The 27558-nt window shown below is 37.8% G+C and overlaps 1 protein-coding gene and 1 long non-coding RNA gene across 6 annotated transcripts in view; one reads left to right on the top strand and one right to left on the bottom strand.

The window, feature by feature from the left end:
• CSMD1 (CUB and Sushi multiple domains 1) overlaps window positions 1–27558 on the bottom strand; it is a 2034404-nt gene that overhangs the window by 3560 nt on the left and 2003286 nt on the right. For 4 of the 5 annotated variants that reach the window (XM_031669913.1, XM_031669915.1, XM_031669916.1 and 1 more), the window contains 12 exons: window positions 26425–26601; window positions 25642–25821; window positions 23079–23252; window positions 22328–22501; window positions 20994–21067; window positions 17534–17645; window positions 15746–15925; window positions 14401–14445; window positions 11254–11415; window positions 10375–10487; window positions 9466–9553; window positions 3582–3714 (listed from right to left, as the gene is read on the bottom strand). In XM_031669913.1, coding sequence (XP_031525773.1) covers window positions 3582–3714; window positions 9466–9553; window positions 10375–10487; window positions 11254–11415; window positions 14401–14445; window positions 15746–15925; window positions 17534–17645; window positions 20994–21067; window positions 22328–22501; window positions 23079–23252; window positions 25642–25821; window positions 26425–26601 — 1612 coding nt within the window. The remainder of the gene's footprint in view (window positions 1–3581; window positions 3715–9465; window positions 9554–10374; window positions 10488–11253; window positions 11416–14400; window positions 14446–15745; window positions 15926–17533; window positions 17646–20993; window positions 21068–22327; window positions 22502–23078; window positions 23253–25641; window positions 25822–26424; window positions 26602–27558) is intronic. The other variant, XM_031669914.1, reaches the window with a different exon arrangement.
• Window positions 9545–27558, top strand: part of LOC116276437 — a 50548-nt gene continuing 32534 nt past the window's right edge. Inside the window, exon 1 of the long non-coding RNA XR_004186002.1 lies at window positions 9545–9750. This is a non-coding gene — a long non-coding RNA (uncharacterized LOC116276437). The remainder of the gene's footprint in view (window positions 9751–27558) is intronic.

The following is a 27558-nucleotide window of genomic DNA, read 5'->3' on the forward strand; positions in this document are numbered from 1 at the left end:
TGCACACCTGTCAGTTTATTTGTTTAAATTGGTGACTGGGAATATAAAATGGGTTTTAAAAAGTGAAGCAATTTCAAAAACTAAATAAAATTTTTTTGAGACAGGGTCTCACTCTGTTGCCCAGGCTGGATTGCAGTGGCATGACCACAGCTCACTTCAGCCTGGACCTCTCGGGCTCAGGCGATCCTCCCACCTCAGCCTCCTGGGTAGCTGGGATCAAAGATTTATTTATGCTTCCTACAAATGCCCCAGGGAAATTGGGAAGGTCCCAAAGGCTGAATTTGACTGGTTTTGTTTTGGATGTCTATTTATCACTGATAAGTTATACAGCCTTGGTTAAGTCACAAAACTGTCTACTACTCTGTAAAATCAGGTTGTGGGCATATGCCTAGCCTTTAGGGCTGTATGATTACACTAAATTTCAAGTTTAAGCTTTTAGTTCACTGTCGTTACTAATATTCACAAAAAAATTATTTTTTATTTTGTCTCTGTTGAGTTAAAAATGAATCTGTTTATAAAAAAGGAACTATACTCATTATTAAACTATTATCACATTTTCTGGTTAAAAGAAAACCCGTACATACAACCTATGATAGAGAATTAGAGGATTTTCAGACTGAAAAGACAGAATCATGCCTGGTCTGGCTCTGGCTCCTTTTATTCTTTCCTTATTCCAGAAGAAATCAGATAAGAAAAATGTGCCACGTGGCAAAAACAGAAATTTAATGGACATAAACATGCTCCAAAAACATCATCTGACATCGGGTGTCAAGAAACTTCTGCCGAGTCATTTTCTAGTAGATTTCCTTATGTTACACATGCTCGTTAAGAAAAAGAGAAGTAAGTAGTGCATGGCCCTGAGAAAACGGCAGAACTGCAATTTGTAACTGCCCTTGGAGTGGGAGAGGTCGACATTGCGCTTGGAAAATGCGCCAGCAGCAGCGATAGTTAGCAAACAAATCCAGCCCCTTGTGAATGAAGTGAAGACCTGGCTAAAGTGCTCACTCAATCGTCCGGATCACAAGCTGCCACAGTCCCTTCATGTCTAGGGAAATGCAACCCCAGAGTGGAACTGGCGGCGGCTGGATGCTGACGTGCACGCGTGCAGCTGCACCCGGCAGAGGGCTGTCAGGACCTCGGGCTCTGAGGAAGCAATTCCCCACATGCAAGCAACAGACTCAAAAATGAGCAGAAACAGGGTTTTTCTGGAGGAATACAGAGCCAATTCATTAAGAAATATTTATGTCTGTAGAGCCTGAGAAGCCAGTGTAGAGGGTGCTACAGGCTTGGTGCTTTCCTGACCAGGTAGTGAGAACTTGAAGGAAATGAATTGATGTGCTGCTGGCAACTGAGCCCTGGACTTCCTTGATTTTGCAAAAATTCCACCATCCCTCGCCCCTATGGCACGAGGGATGAAAAGACCCAACAGACTGAGAAGTCACAGTGGCCTCGTAGCCGCCCTCTTGAGAGCTGTGAGAGGGAAGAGCTTCCTTCATATTCAACATGCAGGGCAGCCTCCTGGTCTTGGTGCAGCGTCAGGAAGGGAGAGAGTGCAGGTGTGATGACGACAGATTCCCCACTGGCCCAGAGGAGGCATCAAGTTTACATAAAAATAAGTGCTGTCTCCCTTATATCTGGCTCTGAAATCTGAGATCTCTTTCCAAGGCACTGCCTTCATGGAGATACCCAACTACTCAACATTGACAGGGAAGATGCTCAGGTTTAATGACTAAAACTGGTGTCTATGTTGAATATACCCCCCAATGCTACATTGTCTTAAAGTTAAGATATAATCAGAAGTCATATTTATGTATAAATATGCATATATAATTATGTGGGGTTATCTTTTTAAAGGCCAAGACAATCCCAGACTTACATGAAGGTTTGCATCTTTGCAGGCAAGTTAACGGAAAACAGCCTTAATGGACTTGACCCTTTCCTTGGGGTTAATGTGGATGCCAATCAAAAACAAAAATAAATTTGTAGGAATTGTAAGTTCCTACAGTATGTGTCTCTATAAGGATATTATATGACCCTGAGGAACCTTTGAAAGAAGATACATTTTTAGTGCATATCCCTTTAAGAAGAGAAGCCCCTCTAATTATGGCATCTTACTGGATAAGGTAGTGGCATATCCTTCTACATTTACTAAATTTTAAACTAGTCCTGAGCAGAAATTCAAGGATAAGGCTCATCAGACTTGTGTGTTTTGGGTATTTTTTCTTCCAAAAATTAATACAGATGTGCCAATCTTTCATTTTGTAAATATCATCTGAAATGTTTTTTCACTGAGTCATATTCTTAAAGAAAGAACATTACCAGCCATAGGGAACTGAAGACGTAGGTACAAGCAGCTAATACACCTTTGAAGCAACATTCTCTCTACTGTGTACTTCAAAAGTGACTACAAGAAAGCCCATATTTAAAGAGGCTATTTCATGAGTTATTTAAAAAAAATGACAGTTTTTCTGTTTTCTGTTAACCAGAATTAAGTGAAATATCTGTATTATATACTGATATTTATTTAACCTATGTAATTTTATTTCAGGGGATCATAATTTACTTCTTATTATTTGTAGTTAATGCTACCATTTCAAATAGTATTTTAGAGTAGTTTGGCATTTCCAGATTCCTCCAGGAATGTATTATCCATATACGGATACAATGTACAAGGAGTTTATAGTTCCTCCAAAATAATCCTTTTTTTTTTTTTGGCATCCACATTCATCCCAAGGAAAGGATCTAGTTCACCAAAGCTGTTTGTCCCCAAGTTTTGATATTTTGCAGTTAGTAGAGTTTTGCAAATTAATGGATATTCCGAACAGTTTTTCAAGAGATGGAACATCTATATTGCTTACTGCATATAAAGAGCTACATTTGTATTTGTTGAAGGAAGAAATCAATGAAACAATTATCAATCACAGATTCACAGAGTTGAAAGTGGCCATAGAGAACATTCTGTTCAACCTTTTGCTGGAAGGTTGAAATACCTTCTAAAGGTTCTCATGGCTGGCCATGGAGCCTGAATATAGAGATAGAATCCTTTATTTCGTCTTTCAATTGAACATGAAAGAAAAAAATTATTTCTCAACTCAGTCATTTATTCTCTTATTTCTTAGATGTATCCTGCTTAAAAAGTAGGGCAGAAAACAACAAAAAAGACAACAAAAAATCTTCACAAATAAGCATTGTTAGTGTAAGAAAGAGCACTGCTCTCACTCATAAGTGGGAGCTGAACGATGAGAACATATGGACACATCGGGGGACGACACACATTGGGACCTATGGGCGGTTGGGGGGAGGGAGAGCATCAAGAAGAACAGCTGATGGGCATTGGGCTTAATACCTGAGGGACGGGCTGATCTGTGCAGCAAACTACCATGGCTTACGTTTCCCTAGGTAATAAACCTGCACATCCTGCACATGTACCCCAGAACTCAAAATAAAAGCTGATTATTAAAAAAAAGAACATTGCATAGTAATATAAAATACGTGTGCATGTGAGCACGAGACCATGCCCATTACTTAAACCCATAGTTTACACTCACAGCATTCTCAAATAGATGGTGTTTCTGCAGTACCTGTGTTTGTAGAGGTAAAATGCAAACCCTGATAAAATTAGAGCAAAGAAAGGAACCAGAATGGCAGCCGCCACAGAGCCACTGCTGGTGCCGTGGTAATGATTCGAAGAGTCTTGATCTGGGTTTAAGGGATCTGGAAGATAAAGGAAATATTCAATTTGTTGTTACTGTACTCTGCTTGAAGAAATAAGTATGATACATTTTGTAAATGGATATGAACTCTACAAGAAGCAGACGGAGTTACCATTTCACAGGAAACCAACTGATACTCTTTTCTAAAGATTTTAATATCCACTTAGTGACCAAGACAAAAAACTATTTCCTACTAATCATGGAGAATACTACGAAAGAGTCCCAACATTTAAAATGTGAGAAAGGCAAAAGGGTCACTTTACATCCTGACTTTTGTTTATAGTTATAGGTATTTTCACAAAAACTAACTGAAAACATTTATATATGTTTTCTATATTCAGAGGTCAGTAATATTTGCCGTTTGTTTCTGTCTTAAGGCCAGACTCAGCAAAATATGTCATTGAAATTATGTAAATATCCCAGTTATGCATACAAATGGCATTGCATTCTTCATATGTGAATAGGATGGTGCTATCTGATCCGCCTTTATTTTAGGTAGATTCTGAAATTCACATCAGAATTTAGAAATACTCAAAAAAAAATATAGTTCAACGTCACAATGCAAGTTTCCATGAAGACACAAAATAATGCTAAAATACAACTTTTTAAATTAATTAATTATTTTTTCTTTCTTTTTTTTTTTTTTTGAGACAGAGGCTCACCCTGTCGCCCAGGCTGGAGTGCAGTGGAGCCATCTCAGCTCATTGCAACCTCCACCTCCAAGGTTCAAGTGATTCTCCTGCCTCAGCCTTCCAAGTAGCTGGGATGACAGGTGCCCGCCACCATGCCTGGCTATTTTTTGTATTTTTAGTAGAGATAGGGTTTCATCATGTTGGCCAGACTAGTCTCGAACTCCTGACTTCAAATGATCCGCCCACCTCGGCCTCCAAAAGTTCTGGGATTACAGGCCTAAGCCACTGCGCCCGACCTAAAATATACCTTTTATCCATTAGAAAGGAAGGCAAATGTAAATACTTCATGTATCATGAAGGTGATAGAATCATCCATTCTATAATACACGACTATGGAGTGTCTCATTGCATGGTACTGAGAGGAAAGCATTAAAAATTCAAATCCACAAATATTTATTAAGCAACTGTTGCCAAAGAAGAAAACAAGTTCTTGAAGAGTGTACTAACAAAATACAATTTTGAGATGGATTTGGTCTAATTGCATGGAGTCACTTAATGCAGGTGTGCAATGAATTATGATTGGCGTCATCTCAATATAGCAGAATTGTTAAGAAGAAGCTGATCTGGTTTTCATATTTCCAGAATTTATAAAATGTCAAATTCAAAGAGATGTTGCTTTATTTATTGTTATATAAACCAGAAATGCAAAAAATCAATCAAATATTAAAAATCTTTAAATCACTATTTGTATCAACATTCTTTAATTTTCATATAAAAACTTTCAAATGACATTATTTGCCATTTGCTTCAATCGATGTAGGATTATGACTGCCTACAATATTAACGTCCAATAGGAACATATTTCGAAATAATGTTGGCTTTTTACAACTACATATCTTTTTGAGATTTGTCCCATCATCATGCAAAAGGAAAATGCCAGACGTCTGCTCTCTTGCAATCTGAGCACCCAGGTTATGGATGTGCAGTGAGTGAGGCCAACTGGATGTTCCCACCCCAGGCACTGTATTGGAAGTGAGGGATGCAAAACATTCTGTGATGGTTTAAAATTTGTTCCATGGGTGAAGGGGTTCTAGAACCCTGGGGACAACGTAAGTGTGTGTGTGCGCGCGCGCGCGTGCATTGAGGGTGGTCCCAGCAGCAGCAGTGGTGGCAGCAGTGATGTCCGGTGACCAGGGGTGGTGCTGTCCAACAGAGAGCAGTGGTGCCCTACTCAGATGGCACCAACTTCATGGGTTGGTTGTGAAAATCATATGTTAGTACATCTCAAGGGCTTACAACAATGCCTGGCACAGAGGGAATGTTCACTCGGACTCAGAGTCACAAAAATAGAAGCTTCCTGAAGCCAGGGTTTTGGTTTGGTTTGGTTTGGTTTGGTTTGGTTAGCTTTCCTCTTGAATCCTCAGAACCTGCAACAAAAGCTAGAATACAGTATGTGCTCAATATATATTTGCGAAATTTTAAAAAAAGTTTTGTCTTTATAGCATTTCGGCACCCAGATATGTTTTAGTTTCCGTTATGTTGCCATACATTGATCGCCAAGTTTCTGTAGTTCTGGGACTCTCTGTCTCATTCTTATAAGTGTGTATTCTACTTACATTCACCATAGTTACTGTCTTTTCTCTGAAAACAAAGCTACACACTTTTATCCATAATAGATATCAAAATTCAAATAATAAAATGCTGGAAAATCTACATGTCCCAAGACACCTCACATGAAAACAAAGAACACCACATAAGAAGATGTTTGTGAATTACATAACCAAACGTACTGTGAGATTATTACATGTCTGCAGCTCCTGGTTAATTTCAGTCACTTACCCTTGTTTTAATAATTTGAAGGTTAATATACACACATGATGCTAATTAAGATGGCATAAAGGGATATGAAAACAAATAATATAAAGGAAAATTAAAATAATCATTCCTTGCCCTACAAGGCAGTTCCTCTTTAGAGTTGAGGGTTTTAAAAATTGTCCTTCTAACAATGTACTCTTAATATATGTGATTATTTTTCTCTTTCCTCATTTTAATAATTGGTGATATTATTTGCATGTTGCGTATGTGGCTTTTTAACCTTAACAGTATATTTCTGAGGCTCTTCCATTGGCATATTTGAATCAGATTTAATTTTTTAAGGTGTGTAGTATTCTACTGATTAGACATAACAACATTTATTTAGCCAGTCTACTGTCCAGGGACATTTAGGGTATTTCTGGTATCTTCTATAATGCTGCAATGCCTCTATCTATGCATTAGCAGGAGTCTACATTATATAGGACAAATCTTCAGAAGTAGAATTATTGACGAACAGAATTTGTGCCTTTTAGTGTTGCTACATCCTACTTAATTGCTCTCTAAAGAGGCACTGCAATTTCATTCAACCATTATCCTACGAGGGTCTTTACAATAACACATGGACAGCGTGTGTGATCCCTCTGCTACCCTCCTTTCCCTCCTCCTCCCGCTCCCTGTTTTCCCCTTTCCCTTCTCCTCTCTCATCGCCCTCCTTCCACGTGTTATTATTGGTTCCACCACTGTTGTGCAACTGTTGCTGCTGCTACTATGGTGATAAATCAAACACAGTATTTAGGTATTTATAAATTTACATTTTTTTACTGAAGAAGGAGGGTGATAAGCTAGGTCATTCAATTTTCTAAAGCTCATTCTTGAAACAAATGCACATCCAGTCACACAACACTTCACGTGGGGGATACATTCTGAGAAATGCTTCGTGAGGCCATTTTGCGGCTGTGTGAGCCTCAGAGTGCACTCACACACCTAGATGGTGTTGCCTACTGCACACCTAGGCTACAGGTCAGCCAGTGGCTCCTACGTGAGTAACGCTGTGCACTATGACATTACGGCAGCCATGGTGTCACCAGGTGTTAGGAATTTTTCAGCTTCTTTAGAATCTTATGTGGTCACTGGTGTATACGAGATCTTTTGTTGACCAAAATGTCATTATGCGATGCGTGACTATCCTATATAATTCATTCACTTAAGCTGAACACACAATCCAAGGCTTTCTCAGTGTATTCATAGGGTGGTGCAATCATCACCACGGTTTCACTTAGAAGACTGGTGTCCTTCCAAAAGAATCTCAGTACCTCTTAGCTTTAGTCTTCCTCCACCTTCATCGCTACCTTTAGCCCTAGACAACCACTAATCAATGTCCCATCTCTATGGATTTGCCTGTTATGGACATTTCCTGTAATGGATTCATACACTATTTGGCCTTTTTTATCTAGCTTCCTTCATTTAGCATGATGTTTCAAGGTCCATCCCTGTTGTAGCATTCATCAATACTTTATTCTTCTTCAGTGCTAATATTCCATTGTGTGGCTATACTACATATTGTTTATCCATTCATCCATTGATAGACATTTTAGTTGTATGCACATTTGGGTTATTACAAATAATGCTGCTCTAAGATTCATGTACAAGTTTTGTGTGACATATATTTTCAGTTCTTTCAGCTACACATGTAGGAGTGGAATTGCTGGAGCTTACAGTAACAACTGTTTGATGAACTGCCAGAGTGTTTTCCAGAGCAGCTGTATCATTTCGTGTTTCCCCAGCAAAGCACGACAGTTCCAGTTCCTCTGCCTCCTTGCCACCCTTTGCTATTTGGCTTTCAGATCACAATCATCCTTGTGGACGTGAAGTGGTATCCCAGTGTGGTTTTGATTTGCGTTTCCCTAATAATGATTATAATCAACATATTTTCATGGGCTTATTGCCATTTGCATGTCTTTAGAGACATATCTATTCAAATCTTTTGTCAATTTCTTATTTAGGTTATTTGCCTCTGTATTTTTCAGCCATAAGAATTCTTTGTATATTCTGGATACAAGTCACTTATCAGGTACACAATTTTATGTATTTTCTCTCATTCTTTGTGTGTATGCTAGGGTTGGGTCACTCAATCTTAATGGGGAAATTAATTTATTGTTGAGTTTCTTATGCAAGTTTTTGCATTAAAGTTGTCTTTCAAGTTAATTTTATTTTAGTATCCACTTAATGACAATCACATTTTTTGGTTTATCTACTGACTAGAAAAAATTAGGAGGTTGTTTATTTTTATCCATAAAAATAGATACTTGCCATCATTCTTAAATGAATGGTTGTTGTTGCAGAATTACTTAAACACAAACTTCTCTAATTAGCTGAAGGGCGGGGGGACTTACTTATGAGTCAAATTATTTTGTAAAGTAAATTTCTTTTTCCTGACAATAACCTCATCATCACATGAGAATACAAATTCCTTGTTGAAGCAAGCTGCTATTTTGTTAGATTAAAAAGAAATGGGGTAATGCAAATAAAATTAGTAATAGCAGACTGATAGTTCAGGTCAAGTTCATTGGATCGGTAAACTTAGACATCTACACAGCATCTTGTACAGCTCACTGGGGTGTCCTTAAACAAAATTACTAGAGCGTGTGCTACATAGAGAAAGGAGGACAAATAACTCCGGGATTTGGCTTAGAGCAAGAGAAAAAACATTACCCATCATTAGTGTTGGTCTAATGCGTTTATTCTATTTCATTACCTCAAAATAATATAACCCAATTTAAAATATAATCTCAGCCATGGCCAACATTATAATGGTCTTCTGTTTAATAATACTGTAGTTTGAATAGTGGAAGTAAAGTATTTTATGATTAATTATCCTTTTTTTTTTTTTTTGCTTTTCTACAGGCCAGTAGACATTTTTTTCATTCAGCACTTTGATAAAAGTCTTACAAAATAACTTCATCGTGGTAATCATCACAAAATTGTATACTCACATTCTTCCAAAAGGTGGCTCTGGTAGCAAAGCCTATATGGTAATTTTCTTCTTTATAAAATAATGTGTGAATAGTATAAATGCATTAGACCAACACTATTGTCTGGCATATTTATTGCATTATTTCTGGCTTTGTGTTTGTCTATTTTGCTATTCAAAATACTTTTTTTTCATTCAGCTGTAAAATTTGTTAGTCTCTCCCATTATTTTTGTTTAGGTTTCTTTTAGAGTTGTCTTTTCCATTTCTTCATAGAAAAATCACTGGAAAGCCAAACTGATATTTGCTTTAAAAAATATCCTAAGTGCAACTTACCTTGCCTTTCTAGCTTAAATTTTCCAAAGTCTTTTCCATGAATGTCACCTTGAAAGGTAAATCCTCCCCTTTCAAGTCCAGATGATACCTGATATATAGGAAAGAAAAGAAATATAAAGGTATACAAAAGGATGAATAATATCTTCTTTTAATATATCTTTTAATATAACTGTTACAGCTCATATTTAGATACTACTGGTTAAATATTTTATTTCTGCCACTCCTTTTGGTGACACATTTATAGTTAAAGATCGGAAACCAACACAGAAGTGAACTTCACCTAACGTAAGTAAATCTCACAATCTCATTTTGATCTCGAAAATGATAGTAAATTTTACAGTATATCCATACGGTAACTACACTTTCTAAGGGAAGACAAATGTACGAATTAAGAAACAATCTACGTTATGTAAAACTGGCTGTGTGTCCCAGCTGCTGGGCAGGGTACATCATGTGAGGGTAGCAGATAGTGAATTAGAACACAAACAAATGGTTAACTTGCAAAGAAGAGTGTTAAGGGGGACGTCTTAAGTCTCTCTATTTATCTGGCAATGATTTCTCTTAGAACGAGCAGCGTGGTTATCAAGTGGTCTTAGAAAATTTCTGGTGGTACCACTCATGATATAATGTAGCAGTAACATCACAGACCCTGGATTTCAGGTCTTGTTCTGCCCTCAACTGCAACCACCCCTTTAAGGATGGCCAATTTGTTTCTTACGTCTTAGACCTGGTTTCTTCCCTTACACAATGAACGAATAAAATGACCACTCTGTCAACAAGAGGGGCGGCTGAGTTTTCAAGGGGCACACACAAGACAGCTCTACTCAGAAGCCTCCAATCCGTGGCCCTCGCCTCTGCAGAGATATTGGAAAGCCTGTGCTTTGTCACAGACCTTACACATGTACTTACGTAACCATCTAGTCCCCAGTTGTCATTTTCAAACTTGCTTACAAAAATATCTGCCGGACCTTTAATTTGAAAAGCTTTTAGGAGTAAGTGGGCCTCCTCCTTCTTGTAAACGCCTGTGAAAAGATCAGCAGGTCAGGCTTACCTTGGAGAAAGTTAGCAATTCAGCCCTTTCATCCATTTGATGTGGAATGTGGTACAGAGACGATAATATCATAGATAATAGAAAACTCAAACAGAAATTGTATTTTTATTTGTGAATTTTAGCCTCGGAGCTTCTTTTTTCCCCTGAAAATCTTCCTACATCCTTGTCTGTCTTCAATAGGTATAATCCACTCCACTAAGTTCAAAACCCTTATTCCACAGAAAGAATAAATAATAACATATTTGATTTTGCTAATTAAAAAATCTCTCTCTAAAAAAGTACACAATAGAAATACTTACATCACAGAATTAATGTAAGAATGAAAAAGATAATACACATACAGTGCCTAAAATACTTTTTGCCATATAAATCAAGGCTGTTTTTATTAATTGTGTGATGATTTAAAAAATCTCATGATGAGCACATGAGTTAAGAAAAAAAGGATTAAAAAATAAAGTTTGGAGACATGCATTATCTATATATGAATCTCAGATTCTTGACTTAATATGGGCATAATTTTGAGCAAATCAGTTCACTTTTCTGTACTGGTTTTGTAATCTTTAAAATGATAAAATAGTACCAACCTCTCATGGCTAGGGAGAGGCTCCAATGAGTTACAGTATATGCAAAGCCAACAGAACATTAATAATTAATACTTACTAGATCACCTCTCTGTGAAAAGAGAGCAGGTCTATTTCCGCTCACACCATGCATTTAGTGATTTCTTCGGGACCTACCTGTCAACCTCAGCTCCACTTGCGAGGCTTCACTGAAGGTGGCATTCACCTTACTGCTTGTGGCATTGAACCAGTCAACAGTTAGAGTGGCGGGTTGCCTTTTCCCTAAATATTCATAATATCCCTTCCACACTGAATTGACGAAAAAGACGTCTGAAGGAACTGTGGGAAGGGGGGAAACAGATGAATGTCAGCACACACACAAACAATAAATTCAGACATCATTAAACATAGAAGGCATAATACTGCTTAGTGAGCGATCACAGATGAGGGCAGTGATGAAGACAAGGGGAGCCTAGTGCATCGCTGTTCACAGCATGTGCAAAACTCAAAAGAAGCAGGTGCGAAGATTATTATGGTATGCAAGTAGACATTTGTGTTTATGGTCTTATTTTTATTATTATTATTATTAGAAGCCAAAGCATACCTATTTTAACAGCCCTTCCAAGGTCATAGGGTATGGTGAATTAGGACTTCTAACATTAGTTTAGTTTTTACTGTGCTTAGTAAGATATATGTTTATCTGACCCATGAAATCACTACTGATATTTCAATAATATCCAAGTCTACTCTTTGAAAGACTTGGAAGGCTCAGAAGAACTGATATATATCATTCGACAGCAATGCCCTATCTTGAAAAAGCTTACATATCCCAGCACCAACTGCACTGGATATTCCAGCACCACATGGACTTAGGAAGACAAAGCCCTTTCATTTCAGAGTCTTTCTTTTGTAAGTAGAGTCAGTCCCTCTCATTCACACTCCTCTGCTCTTCTTTAATCTCTTTGTGTAAAATATTCCATAAGTAAGAGAAGACGGGCTCAATAATTTCAAATGTTTCTTTCATATATGTCTTTTAAATTCAGTAATAAAAGACACAGTCTTTTTAAAGCATAGACTTCATCGACAGGAAAACTCGCAAAGATTATTGAGATATTTCCTCATGCTTTCACTGCTTAAGAAAAAAATAAACTTATTTTTCATGTGCTTGTTTAAAGATGTGTATAAAATCCCGCCATTCTCACCCATGAGTTGTAGTGTATAATCCACATGATGATTCCAGTGTTCCTTTTTGTTTTCTGCCTTATGATGTGTATGAATTATTTACTTAGACAAGATTCATGATAAGCATAATTGGTCAAAACACATCGCTTGAGTTGCTAGGTGGAAATGAAGATTCATGTCTCCCTAACCTATTTTTTAGAAAGTCCATTTACAGTTGCAAATAATGAGGACAAAAGTATATTGTGCCTATACCTATGCTTCTCTTTTCAGCCCAGTTGGCCATTTTCTTGTTTTCCTAGGCAGGCTAAACCTATAAAGCTTGGCCTAGCAAGAGAAGGGTTAAAGAAGAACAGAAGATAATAGCTTCCTTTGGCCTTAAGTAGACCCCACCTTCTCATAATAATAGTGATAAGAAAATAAGTTAAAAACTCATATATCCACACAAGTATCTAACACATTTGCTTACAAATCACTGAGTTTAGACACATCTACTTAGCCATTGCCAGCACCACAGAGACCCCCATTTTAATCAGCAACTCCAAAATAACTTTATTTTCCATTACTAAAATTAATAGCCTTTGAAGCACATAAAAATGTTTTCCCTAATTAGAAGTTATATGCTCTTCTGAAGTTACTAAACCACTTGTCCAAGCATTCACTTAAGGTAATCCTGTTGAAGTTTCACAGGAATGGGCCAGGCTTGGCTGGGTAGGGTAAGATACAACCAATGTCTTAGAAGTGGCTTCTGTGTATTAAATATGACCACGAGCCATGTGGTAGAGGTCATCTTTCTGGGTCTTTATAATTTCACTTGTTGCTGGCAGCCTGCAGTATAATGCAGAAGCCACATAGCTGAGATGTACTACAATGTACCACCTTGATGAAGAATCACATTCTATTAGCACTTCCCTTCCAAGAGCATAAGAAAAGGAATATTGATAATAATGTTTGCACCTACAAAAGGAGTGTATAGAGATTTCAATATCTTAAACACAAAATAAGCAAATAAAAAACAAAACACACACACAACAATAATAACAAAAAGAGACTGTGTTTTCTTCCATTGAAGAAAGTGTTGCCTGGATAAAAAGCTTTGACTTCTGTATGTGATTTTTAGGTGATATTTAAATAAAATAGTCTAGAGAGATTTAAAAATATTTTATATTCTTTAGTATGCAGATTGGAGAAATTCCTTTAGTCATATTGGCACATTTTTCTTTGTCTAAGAATTAAGTGTGTAATACAGCATCCTGACAATAGCATTACAAATACTCTTTCCATGTTTGATTCTAAAATAGAGCTTATGTCCAAAAAAAAAGTGTTAAAACCTGAATAAAGAAAGTACTAGTCAAATGACCTTATATATTTACAAGGGATTTCTCTTTCTGATAAAACAACAACAACAACAAAATACCCAACTTAAATTAATATAATTTGGGATCCATTTTGTTATTTAAATATAATTTAAATTTAAAACACAGACAGAACATGCCAGATGATTTTGTATCGTGAAAACTTTCCTTGGGAAATAGGACAAAACACAGATAGAACATGCCAGATGATTTTGTATAGTGAAAACTTTCCTCGGGAAATAGGACTGCATTTTTGCAATTTGCTACATAATGCATTTAGCAAAAGGCACCACATACAACAAAAAACTATAATTAACATCTTAGAAGGCAAAGGATGCCTGAATGAATGGAGATACTTGGAAAAAATCGGGCTCCATATTTGAACTGTTTGCATTAACAACTTACGCTGTAAAAATGCCTCATTGATATGAGCTTCCTCATTTGGAGGAAGAAAATCGCAACCCTCTTTATAAGGCTCTCCATTATACCACATGGAATGATCAGTGTTTTCATTTCTCCTGCCAAACGCGGAAGGCACGTTTGAGTGAAACAGTGTGTGATAACACCAAAGATTTTCTTTCTAAGTGGAGTAATGTTATTTCATTAACAAACCATTGTTGTGAAATACACAGAATTCTATGTAGGCTTAGTGTTTTAAATAATTGAAACATTAACTTTGTCATGGACTAACGGATTCGGAAATTTAAATGTTGAGAATTGTTTCATTGTGCAGAGTAGAGAACAAATCACTTTATTTGATTGAAATCTATAACTGTTCTGGTATACAAACCTGGAGTTTTAGTAACTGTTTCATTAACTTCTCTCACTCCTTTACCTACAAGTAAAAAGACAAATTATCATTTTTTAAAAAAAACATTTTTGAGTAAGTTTGAAAAAATGTCAAATTGAAGCAATTTTCCTTCTCCAGATTTTTTTAATGTACAAAATATGAATACCTTATACATATACATTTTAAACCCATGTCTTTACAGCAGAATATTCTTGGTGTTTGTGGGAAAGAGAGTTTAAGGATGAAAAATCAATGTACATCTATCTACGCATATTTCCATTGAAAGTGCTACAACAGAGAGCCTTGCAAAGGAGGGTGGCTTCTATGACTTTCCTCATATCCTACTTGGAATACCCTGCTACATACGAAATAACCAAATAACCACGATGTTATAGTCCCTCTTGATTGTCCAATACCCCACCCAAATCAATGAATTTATACATTACTATTGAAAAATTCAAAATTATTTCCATTACAGAATGTTCATTTTGGTCTATCAAGTTAGATTTAAATCATCATTTCTTAGCTTTCACAGTTTTATATCAAACTACGAATCACCATTTTAAAAGTTTTCATTCTTCTATTTCTAAGAGGGAAGGGCAAGGGAAACAAAAGTCTCTCTAAAATCCCTAATATGAGAACTATAAATAGGCTCCAGGAAACAAAACCTAAGGTCACTGACTTTCTCATGTTCCATCATTTTTGGTTTATGCTGTTTAGACTCCATGGATTTATAAATTACATACAGGGGAGAACCTGAAAGTTTGGCTATCATCAAAGCTGACCCAGGCTGATGATTGTCACTTGTAAACACACAAATTGGTAATTAATGGATCGTTTCTATGTGAATTGCTTTTGTCATTTTACAAAGCAGAACCAATGTCAGGGACACATAAACTTAGGTTTTACCACAAACAGCATGTGGTCTTAAAAATAACCACCTATATATTCTTGGATACTTGGTGATATTTATTCATTTTCATCTCTAAGAACTACTTTTCCTGAAAATATACCGAGTATTATTTTCCTTTTAATTCAGAATGCTTTTCTTTAACCAAATAGCTTTTCTTTTTTGGCTTAAAATAATACAATGATTGTATTATGTACTAATTGCATACTAATTGTACTATACATCCGCTTGGCTCTGCCACCGTTGCATCAAACACTGAGGATACACACGTTCACGCACACAGCTCACGCACATGAAGCAGGACTGAGGCAGGTGACGATGCTGCAGCCTCAAGCTCTTACTTATGGGTTTCTCACATGGACACTAGCCTGATGGGCAGCCGATCCTTTCCCTTGCTCTTTGGAAAAGTATGCCACTCCTTGATCAGTAACTTACTTTTACACACAGGCGACTTTCCTGTCCATTTCATGTCTGCTTTACAGGTTCTGTGCTCAGATCCACCTGCGAGGAAAAAGCCTGGATGGCAAGTGTACACTAAGGTGTAGCCGAAAGTAGGAAGATCGATGGCTCTCACGTCTGCGTGCGCCGGAGTTTCTGGCTGTCTGCAGGCATGAGCTGAAACAACATTAGGAAACACTGAGACTTTGTTTACTGTAAAGTCAGCACATGTGTCTAGAGAAATGAATAGACCAAAACAGTTTGGAAATTGTTATGCAGTCAGTCATACATATATATTACACATATGTATGTCATGTTTTTGGTAGAGATGAAGTCTTGCTATATTGTCTAGTCTGTGCTAGAACTCCTGACCTCAAGCTATTCTCCTGTGTTGACCTCCCGAAGTACCAGGATTACAGGCATGAGCCACTACACCCATCCAATGTATATTTATACATAGGTAATTATGCACAAAGATTTAGAGTAGAGATCATAGCTTTGAAATAAAAAAAACACTTCTGCTATACTACTAAAATAAATATGTTAAAGATCCTTAAAAGCCCAGTCTTACAAATTATACAGACCAGTGAATATTTAGATATGCCTTGATTTTGTTCTGGTGGAAACCAGCAAATTTATTATTCAATTTCATTAACAATTGTGGTAAAAATTTCATGTGTATTTAGAAACTTAATATATTATAGATACTTATTTTCTTTAAAATATAATTTAGGAATAAATGAGATTGTAATGTATACTCTGTATCTCAAACCACTCCATTCCTTATAAAGTTTGCATATATGCCATAAGGACTGGCATATTATTATAAAACAAGTTTAGAATTTTAACATTGTGCATGCAGTTGTTTTGAGTATTGTCACTATTTCACTAATGAGTAACCATAACCAGTACCTGATATTATCAAACTCCATATTATATATAAACACATGCATATATGTACGAGTGCATGTATATACATACATATGTACATATACTATCAACATATAATTTGAGTAGTGATTTAGAGCAGAGATGATAGTTTTAAAATAAACACACCCAAAAATCACATCTTATATACTATTAAGATATTTTTATAACATTCTACTAATGTTTTATTTTTAATATAGTAATAAGACACTGTATTTCACTAAATTGAGAGTGAGTGAAATGAATAATTCACATACTACCCATCCATCCATATATTTTTCCTAATTATCATGATTAAGTCACAAAATAAAATGCGATCCTTAAGTATGTATTTGAATGATCAATTCATATATACTCCCTAATTATAGCGAGAATAATCTTTTAAACACTTCTACTTAGACTCTGACATATGACATTATTCAGTTGACCCTCTCTTTAGTAATTTGATGTAAATATCCTAGAAGAATAATAGCATGGACAAATACGTTTTCCCTCTAAGACTGTTCAATGTAATGTTATTCACTTATCTTCGGTTTCAAGCAGTTTCTCAGACTTTACTGTGCCTTAGAATCTCCTGGAGTGCTTGTTAAACTAAACTGTCCTCCTTCTCTCCTCCCTGGCTCCCTCCAGAGTCTCTGGTTCAAAGTCAACAGTGGGGCTTGAGAACTGACGTCACAGGCCAATGTCCAGCCAAATGCTTAGGCTGCCAGTTCTAGGGAACCAAACTTTGAGGACATCCAAAGTTTAGGATTGGGGAGTTAAAAACAATTTCTTATTATTTCCCTTTGTGGTAAACACTTCCCAGACATTCACAACAAATAGTTTACTTCAGATTGTGGTGGAAGAAATCACACTTACGTATACATTCGGTCTGTATCCCACTCCATGTTAAATTGGCAAGGCAGGTGCGAGTCGTGGAACCTTGAATATGGTAGCCTTTTCTGCACCTGAAAAAAACCGTGCTTCCAACCTAGAGAGGAAATCCAATACTAGCTTCAGAGGCCAAGGAAATATTCGAAGTATCAGCTGGTGATACTTGAAAGCACATGCCAGGGTAAAAGTATAGCAGCAATTTTTCACGTTAATGTCGAGCCATTGTCTAAATCAATGTGTACATTATAGCTGCATGTTACAGTGTTACACACAATGTGGATTGCTCAAGGAATAGTATGAGATCTTTGTGAATTTTGAAAATTTAGAAGGCTGTTTGGGTAAAGAAGTTACGCCTTTTCTGTTTTAGAGTTCTTTATTTTTTGTTTGTAATAATTATTTCCTTTTTCATTTTTTTTCCTGCCACTCACATTTTAAACAATTGGCATTTATTAGAAAATTACTTTTGTTAGCACTCCTAGGGGACTGGTCAACTCCTGCTCATACAGAGGCCACCAAAACTCTGTCTTTCTTACGCTTCGAACTGTACAAACTATTTACTGTTGTCTGCATGTCTGGGGCATCTTCCTCACCAGGTCTTCACAAAGCTAACCCCTACTAAATTCTCTGTGCTTTGCTTAAACTGCACATCCTCTGCAGATTCTTCTCTGATCTTCCAAGAATGAATCACGTGCTGCTCAAATGCGTTTCCCCAACATCGGATGTTATCTGCGCCACTCACTACAACGTCTTGGAATTGCCTGTATATTTATTTACCTGTGTGTGTTCCTAATTTAACCAGAGGTGCCTTGAGGGGCAGATTCCTGTGATCTGTAAATATCTTTTTTAGAGAATGAGCTCTGGTCCGTGTGTTGAGGGGCACCAAAGATCGTCCATGTTCCTGTGTATCCACAGCATGAGGCCAGCATGACCCACGTACAAAGGAAGCAGCCCCCAGGGAAGGCGGGTTTGCATTCGTGACAGCTTGGCTTGGGACCAGATTGTTTCTTTAAAGCTTGACTTATGAGAGCACATAAGTGTACCAAGTTAGAGTCCAAAGATTTGAATACCCCATTTGTTTCTTGCTCTGAGAAGTTTAACCAGTTATTTCATTCCCTGTGTCTGCCTTCTCATAGGAGTAAGCCCATACCTCCCTCGTTGGGATTCTGGGAAAATAGCGAGAAGTGAAATGCAAGAAAATAGTTGGTACATTGAATAGTGAGAAAGGATATCAGGAGAAAAAAAGTGGTGCTTCTAGCACTTGATACAGTGGAAGTAGGAATTTATAAAGAAAAGTGCAAATTTGATAAATGTCAAATCAATAGCTAATTTAAGATTCAATGATGGGAAAGAGTTGACTCAGTTACTCTTGATTGACGATTGATTTAAACTTTAGAGTCAGGGCCTCTCTCTGTTTTCCAGAGTATAGAGCACAGCGGTGCAATCATAGCTCATTGCATCTTTGACCTTCAGGGCTCAAGTGGTCTTCCCATCTCAGCCTTCTGAGTAGCTGTGACTACAGGTGCACCTTAACAAACCCAGCTGATTTTTTGCATTCTTTGTAGAAATAGGGTCTTGCTATGTTGCCCAGGCTGTTCTCAAACTCCTAGCCTCAAGTGATTCTCCTGCTGGGGCCTCCCAAAGTGCTGGAATTACAGACGTGAGCCGCTGCTCCCAGCACATTTCCTCTCTGTCAGGAATGGTGTCCATCAACTCTCCGTGTAAGCATGTTTGCAATTCCAAACAGACCTCCTGGTAAACATGCTGCCATTGTCAGGAAGGTCATGGACAACCTGTATCATTTACTGGCAGAAAGCAAATAGAGTCTCCTTCTCAATAAAAAAAATTTTTTAGCAGAATATACCAAGCCACTCTAAATTGATTATCATACACTAACCCTGGAGCTATGGGTTTCGGGGACACGCCTGGCTGGAGAATGGGAGCTAGTCATTTAAGCTGCATGATTAACATAGCCTAACATGGGGACATTTCGCACTGAAACGGCTCACTTTGTGTAAGTAATGTTTCAGCATATGGTGCTAAAGAAAACAGACAAAAATCTCATCGGTTACATTAAAATATTCCTAATATTTTACATTAAAATATTCCTAATAAATAAAGGAAGAAAAAAAAAAACCTTTGGGGAGAGCTGCATCTCACGGTCTCAGTCATGTCCTTAAAAGAAGGTGTCTGAGCTCTTTATCAGTAAATCCTGCTGTTGGATAAAATCTATTATTCACATTAGTGTAACTGATTGGTTATAAGGAGGGTGAAGGATTTATCCAACCCTGTTAGTGTTATATGATAACTATATATTGCTATGTTGCCAAATATAGTCATCATCAACTTTTAATTACTGTAAGTTGTACATAGGCAAGTTAAGACTTGCTCAAAGCAATGGTGATCAAAATTTTATTTTTCATAGTGAATCAGTGAGAGCGACAACCATATATAGTATTTTCCAATATTCCTTGACAATTTGGCATTCAATATTTATGTACCTGAAAGTATTTACTTGAAGTTTAAGGCAATATTTGAGACATAATAGAAAACGTGCTAGAGTTAGTATATTAGCTCCCTGTAAGGATTTCCACCGTAGGATGCAAAAGAGCTACAAGGAAATGGCCACTGTGTGTCAGAGCGGGAAAAATGGGAATATTTTCGTGCTCATGAGAGATGGGGAAAGTGGCTGAGGAAGATGGTTTTTTATTCTTAATTGATGAGATCCCTAACTTGAAGGTAGAATATATATTTAACTTTTGTTTTCAAAGTCATGCAACCAGAGAACAGTGAAGTTATGGCAGTACTTAAGATGGTTAAAACATTTTATTTCAAGCTTCATTACCTTCCACTTTTAGGTATTTCTCCAACATTCACTGAAGTGGTAATGCTCATTTTATTAAAAGTCAAATGAACGTTCCAAAGTGATATTTAGTATGTTAATAATTCATAGAACTTCAAAGCTCATGTGGAGAACTAATTTCACAAGTAAGTTTAGACTATGGGGCTAACATACATTTTCTCCTGTTTCTGTCTCTAGAATTTAATATTATTTCCCCACTATATCCAGTCCCAAAGTGGAACCTTTTATGGGTAGCTTATCAGGGACAAGTTACCCCAATTTGAGAATTGCCGTGTGAGTTTAACAAATAATAGAAGCATGCATGATTTCAAATAGAAATTAACATAACAGTTGCTATGTTAATTTCTATTTGAAATTATGCATCATTCCATTATTATCTAGTAAGATACTAGTAAGTATCTATTATCTAGTACACACTGGTTTTGACAGTTAAAAACACATGTAGAAATCCCCTTTGAATGAATTTTATTCAGGTGAATATAACATGAACAAGGTACGATATAAAAAAAGCACTCATATATGTTTAAGTAACAAATATATTTTATATTTCCAGAAAGAAAACATAGTAAATTCATAATGAACTACCTCATAGCCTCTGGAGCTATTCTGTATTCCAAAGTGTGGCGTGCCAGGGTCTGGGCAGGTGTTATGAGCAGGATCTGAAATTTGTGATTTAAAAAGAAAACAGGGCACCAGATAGAGTTATTGTGGGAACTCTAACAGCTTTTACTGAAAGGCCTCATGAAATAGAGAAAATTTTGTTTTGAAAAATGTGCAAGATGTTTTTCAGGAAAGTTAAAAATTAAATTGCTACTTTTATCTTCTCTTCAAGACATCTTCTTTGGATGTTAACTTTTAGACTTTAAGTAGTTCAGTATGTTCTTTTTATATAAGAATAAGTACATTTTTTCCATTCTCTGGCTTTTTTTTACTATAGAAATATATTTGTTTGGTCAATGACATACTATCTTCAATAATGATCGATCACCATCTTTTTGTTTATTAGGATTCAATTAATGACCATCTCATTTGGTTACCCATTACGTTATTCTGAATTTCTTTAATTAATTTTCCTCAACATTTCAAAATGAACAATATATTTAATGCTTCAAAATCGAAGCATATGGAAAACCAAGAGTGACATTTTTCAAAAAAGGTAGGACTTGGGTAACCCAGTGGCACTTCAGCTCTCTTATTTGCTGCTCTGCAGTTGCCAGTAGAAAAACAAAATAGATAACTTCTTAAAACTTGTTATCTAGAGCAACTAACCTACTAGGGGGAAGAAAAATATTTTTAGTGTAGAGATAGCTACTATATGGCAATAGTTTAAATCAAATGACAGCAAATATTCCTATAATTAGAAAAAAATGCTTCAGTGACAATATTTAATACTATCCTTATTTTACACCATTCAATTTCTTAGAAAATAATCAAGACTAATTATTACTTTTTTACTAAAAACTTGTAGAACACCCATTATTCTGCTTAGTCAATCTCAATGAACAAAATTAACACAGTGATAAAACTTGACTCTGCAGCAATAAAACAAGAGCAAGACGGTCTCTCTGGTGAGGGCTGCTTTAGAGAATGTTCCTAACTGCACCTTTCCCCTAAACAATGCAATTGGCAGTGAAGGTAGACAGCAGGGACAGCCACTGAGGTCAGACAACAAAGTCGAGTAGCTACTTTAGCAGACTTCTGACTTAAACTCCAAACATAGCTTGAATGACTTAAAAGAGGAGGCACATCAGTTTAGCTGATTAGTATGCAACCCTATTCAGTGCCAAGAATATTACCTTTACAGAAAATTATCTACGGGAACACTATCTATGTAATCACCAATGACCCAATTTCGGAATGAAATGTCCTCATCCCCCAAATACCCGCAAACATCACCAGGGCAGTATTATAATTATTACCAATGCACGCGGGTTGTATGCCGCTCCACATGCCGTCAGCTTGGCAGATTCTTCTTGAAGATCCCACGAGTATAAATGGAGATTTGCACTGGAAGAAGACTTCGGACTTATAGGTGAAACTTTTCCCACTAAGTCGCCCTTCGGCGGGGATGCCAGGGTCTCCGCAGAACACAGCTATGGAAGATAATCAGGAAGAAGTCAGCCTTCAATGTCCCTGGATCAGCTTAACCAATTGAGCTTGGTAACTAGTTTCTGTTAAATCTTTAGCTTTAACTATTAAACAAGAAAAAGACTAAAAAGAGGCCAGGCACGGTGGCTCACACCTGTTATCCCAACACTTTGGGAGGTGGAGGCAGGCTTGAGCTCAGGAGTTCAAGAGCAGCCTGGGCAATATGGCGAAACCTCATGTCTACAAAAAAGTACAAAAATTAGCTGGGTGTGGCGGCATACACCTGTAGTCCCAGCTACTTGGGAGGCTGAGGTGAAAGGATGGCTTGAGCCCGAGAGATCGAGGCTGCAGTGAGCTATGACTGAACCACTGCGCTCCATCCTGGGCAATAGAGTGAGGCCCTGTCTCAAAAAAGAGACTCTGCCCTTAGGCAGCACAGTCTCAAGTTTGAGTTTTTGTGTATTTTAGGGCTATTACTACCCACTAGGAAGGTCCTCAGATTGTAACCTTAGGATGTGCCCTGATTATCCGTCCCTGTTACAGACCTATAGTGGGTGGAACAAATTCTGCTGTAGAACTTACGCAGGCACTGGGGGACCTCTCCTTTCCATACCCCGCGACCTTCACAGGAGAGGATGGCAGAGTGAGAGAGCTGGTAACCGTCCACGCAGCTGTAACTTATGCTGGAGCCCCAGTGGAAATCAGTCCCCTCCACTGTTCCATTCTGCACGGGTGGCGGCTGAGGACACAGCACGGCTGTTTTCCAAAGAACAAACAAGATCAACATTCCGGAGCTCCCGCTGCAGCTGTGATGTTCAAACAATTCACATTTTAATTTTACCTGAATTACAAATGACATCTACGTAGGTTTCTTTAAAAACAAATAATAAAAGAATTGCCAAGGAAGACAGGACATCCAAATAATAAACCTTTTTTTTTAAGAATATTTCTTCATTAATATAGATCAAGTATATAAAAGCAAAGTCAAGTCAAAACATATAACACTGTAAAAGAAAACAGGATTGAACATGATATTCTCAATATATACAAGGCCAAGAAAGGAAGAAATGTTCTTGTTTAATTTGTGTCTTTTTATGATGGTTCCCAAGGACAACTCGAATGAGGATTTGGTCAGATGACACAAAATTTATAGGCACAGATGGTAAGAATTTTTCCGGCCATCTGTATTTTTTATTTAAAGATGGCATATAGTTTCCAAAAGACACAGTCGGTCCATCTATTTACTGAATATATTTTTTTAGAAATGCCTGCACAGTTAAAGAAGATTCTGTAAAATACCATTCAGAAGTGTTTCATCACGGCCTTGGAGCCTGATGTCTACTTTACGGGGCTGAGAAGCAAGAACAGGGTTTCTAGGGAGGATTTCCCTGAGGGCGATGTCCCCACAGATCCACCTTCCCCACTCCAGAAATTATACTAAAATGCACCCCAGGGGGCAAAAATCCAAAAACCACTGTCTAAAATCCTTCTTCTCTGAAGATACAAAAGCTTCCCTAATTTTGGAAATGAATGGAAGTTTCCAAGTAACCCCGTAGGCAGCAGAAGGCATTACAAGAGAATAACCACCTGCATTTTGTGTGTTCAGGCTCATGCCTTCTCATGTGAGAGAGACATGCCAACACACGCAATTCACGCTTGCACACCCAAAAGTTGGAAATGGGTCCTCCTCTCACCACTCCACCTTCTACTTATCCGTTCACTCGTTCAACAAATCCTTCCTGAGACCCCACAGCGAGGGCTGGGGAAAGGCGTGCTCTGGCCCAAGGGAATGTCCAGGGGGAGGCCCCAGTTGGGGGAGACCTGAGCTACATGGGGGAATGGGAGGAGACAAGTTCAGGAGGGACACAGAGAGAAAGAGGTTCCATCTGGTAGGGCCTTGCTGGCTATGGCATTGTTACAAACACAACGGGTACCAGAAAGAGGATAAACATCTACAAAACCATGCATGAAGTGTTATTTTACTGGCAATTTCCATCATTACCATTTGACCTGAACACTGCCAATACCACTTAGTGCATTTCATTAAACATTTAGGGTCTGCCATATAACAGGTGTAGTATTAAGAGTTACAATACAAAGAAGGGAAGGCAATGAGATCCTTTGACTCTACTGGGAGAGGAAAGCAGGATGGTCCAAGAACACGCCCATGTCAGAAGAGAGAGAAAGCAATACTTTTGAGCAACCAGGTCACATTTAAGACTCTGTCACATTTAACCATCTGTCTTGCAGAGCCTGCAGAAGATGATACCTTCTCCGTTAAGCTACTGAGTGTCCTAGCTCTCCCTCTCTCAGTATTTTATTTGTTCCTAGTCTAATAAAGAGGAGAATGCCACTCTCTTATGTATGACCACTGACAACTTTCAAGCCCCTCTCTACCCCTCTTCTTCTTGTCCTTCCTCTTCACCAGCCGATAAGAAAGTCTGGATAGTTCTTCTTTGCTTCTGGTAAATAAACCATCACCATGCAAATCCCTGGCCCTTGCACAGCCCTCACTCAGCCCTACTCCCTGGTCGCTGTAAGAGCCCAGCCCACTCGCTCACTCTGCTTTGCTGAAGCCACCTTGATGGGCTTGAGCCTGTCTTGATTCGCCCAGATGGTCCAGTCACGTAAGTTGTAAACCTCTTCCTGCCTTCTCGGTGAGTGTCATCTTCAGTCTCAGCAACCAAACCCCATGAAACATCACGGTGCTAACACTCTCTACCAGTACTTTGCCATTACCAGGTGATTGGTTTGTCTCTCCAACCTGCCTCTAAATTCCTACAATTAGATTCGCCATGCCATGAACACCTCACTCAGCCAGGGTCACAGGTTTACCCAGGACAGCAAAGCACTGGGGTTCACACACAGACTCTAGGGCGGCAGGACCATCACTGAACCCTGACATCTCCAGTTCCTGGTTTGTGATCCTAAGCCTTTTCCTCTACCTCTCTGTGAGTTAGTTTTTCCATCTGTAAAACTGAGATTAAAGTATTATAAAAATAAAGTGACTTAATAGTTGCAAATTGGTGTCTAAGAATTCCTAGCCCCTAGAAGGGCTACATAAATGCTTGCAAAATTAAACAAAGCACAATTCAATAAAGACTTCTACACATATCTGTAAAATCCAAAGAGTCACAAAACAAACCTTTGCAGACGGGTTTGCTCTGATTCCATGTGCCGTCTTTGGTACAGCGAATAGTGGCGGATGTGACCGGTTCCATGAGATAGCCAGGGTTACACTGATAGCTCACAGTCTGGTTGAAGGTGAAGTCGGTCCCGAACTGGATGCCATTTGCTAGTGTGCCTGGATCCCCACAACTTATAACTAATAAACAGATAGCAGGAAAGAATCAGAGAAATTCATTTATCATGAAATGAATTAGTCACCCTTTCTATTCAAGATACTTTCTTTGAACTGCTACTCAAAGTGGTTAAACAGTGAATTAATAAAGCAATACTACCCTCTGTTTGATGATTTCACTGACCCGCTGTCAGAAGGAACACTTGTATTTTGAGAATCACTGATTTCTATTCTGTTGGCAGCTGGCTGTCAGATGCTGCCTTCCACCCCTTGACTAGCCCCTAATTAGGCATGGTGTATAATCAGAAAGATGAAGCCTGCAGTCAGAGAACCAAAGACATTTCTTCTTTCTCTGCAGACGACAAAGTCTTGACTTTTTTTGGTCTCAATTTTACAATGTTCGACCCAACTGGCCTTTTAAAGGAGCTTCAGCCATACAAATAAGAAAGTGGAAAAAATCTTAAAGTACCTAAGAAATAGAGTCACAATGTCACACATAGTTTTCCTTTTTTTCCTCTATGAATTAAAAATAAAAAACAGTATAACACCTTAAAGTCAGTTTTGTTTTTCCCCCGCAGTGGAGTGAATTTCATAGTAATGAGTCTACCACGATGTCTGGTTACTCACTTGTGCAGTCGGGAGCAGTGCCTGTCCAGGTCCCATTGGCTGTGCAATGCCGCGTCATGAGCCCTGAAGTCTTGTAGCCTTCCCAGCAGGCATAGATGACCGAGCTGGAGAACAGAATGCCATCACTACTGACGATCATTCCGTTGGTGGGTGTGCCGGGGTTGCCACAGGACACAGCTGTTAGGCAAACAAGAACAACACCACACACAGCGAGTGACCCAGGATGAAAATGGCAAACAGGAGACCAATGGGTATCCATGCAATAGACTACACATTTATTACAAACCCACAGCACATAATCCTATGGAAGTTCCTTAACATATGTATTACTATGACTCACATGTTTATTTTATTGATTAGCTACAAATATAAAAATAACCTTTCAATTCATCTTTTCTAAAGTGAATTACTTCTAAACAAATTCAAACACGAGTTAAAGCACCAAAAGTTCAAGGCCTTGTTATTCAGGGATTGAATGCTTTTAATAGCCTTGCTATTTGAGGATTGAATGTTTTTAATGTCATGACAGAATTGGTCTGATTTTTAAAAAAGAATATCTACGATATTAGCAACACAGAAGCATCTTCCTTTATGTAATCACTGTGTTTTTAAAATCTAGGCAATTCAGGTCCTATTTTACATCTCCACGAGAATTCACTTTGGAAAATAAAGAATGCCTCGGAAATTTGAACGGCTGCACTTGAACTGCTTTGTAAAATGATGTCCTCAATATTACCAGATCTAATAGCAGCTGCGTTAATTGGCTTTGACATGATTCAACTTTACATTTCTCTCAAAAGGCTCCTAATGCCACGTACAGGCAATAAGACCTCAATTAACGATGGTCAGAGCAACAGGTCTACACTCTGAGTATTTTTTATGCTCTTTTGGTCAGTAAACAAAAGCAAGCTCGGCTGCTGCTGGGTATCCTTCAGGGTGAACATTTCAATCTATAATTTTTTTTGCCTTTTTTAGTGGAGCCTATTTATCAGAAAGGTTGCTACATTTTCTCCTTAGCACTGTTGCAATAATATACAATAGGCAGGTAAATAAAGGATGTGACCCTTGGCTGGTTTTAATAACAAGAATATATATCATGAGACTGCCTCTGAGCTGATCAAAATACTTAAAAAC

The sequence above is a fragment of the Papio anubis genome, chromosome 8 (genome assembly GCF_008728515.1).
Source record: "Papio anubis isolate 15944 chromosome 8, Panubis1.0, whole genome shotgun sequence".
NCBI lineage: Eukaryota > Metazoa > Chordata > Mammalia > Primates > Cercopithecidae > Papio > Papio anubis.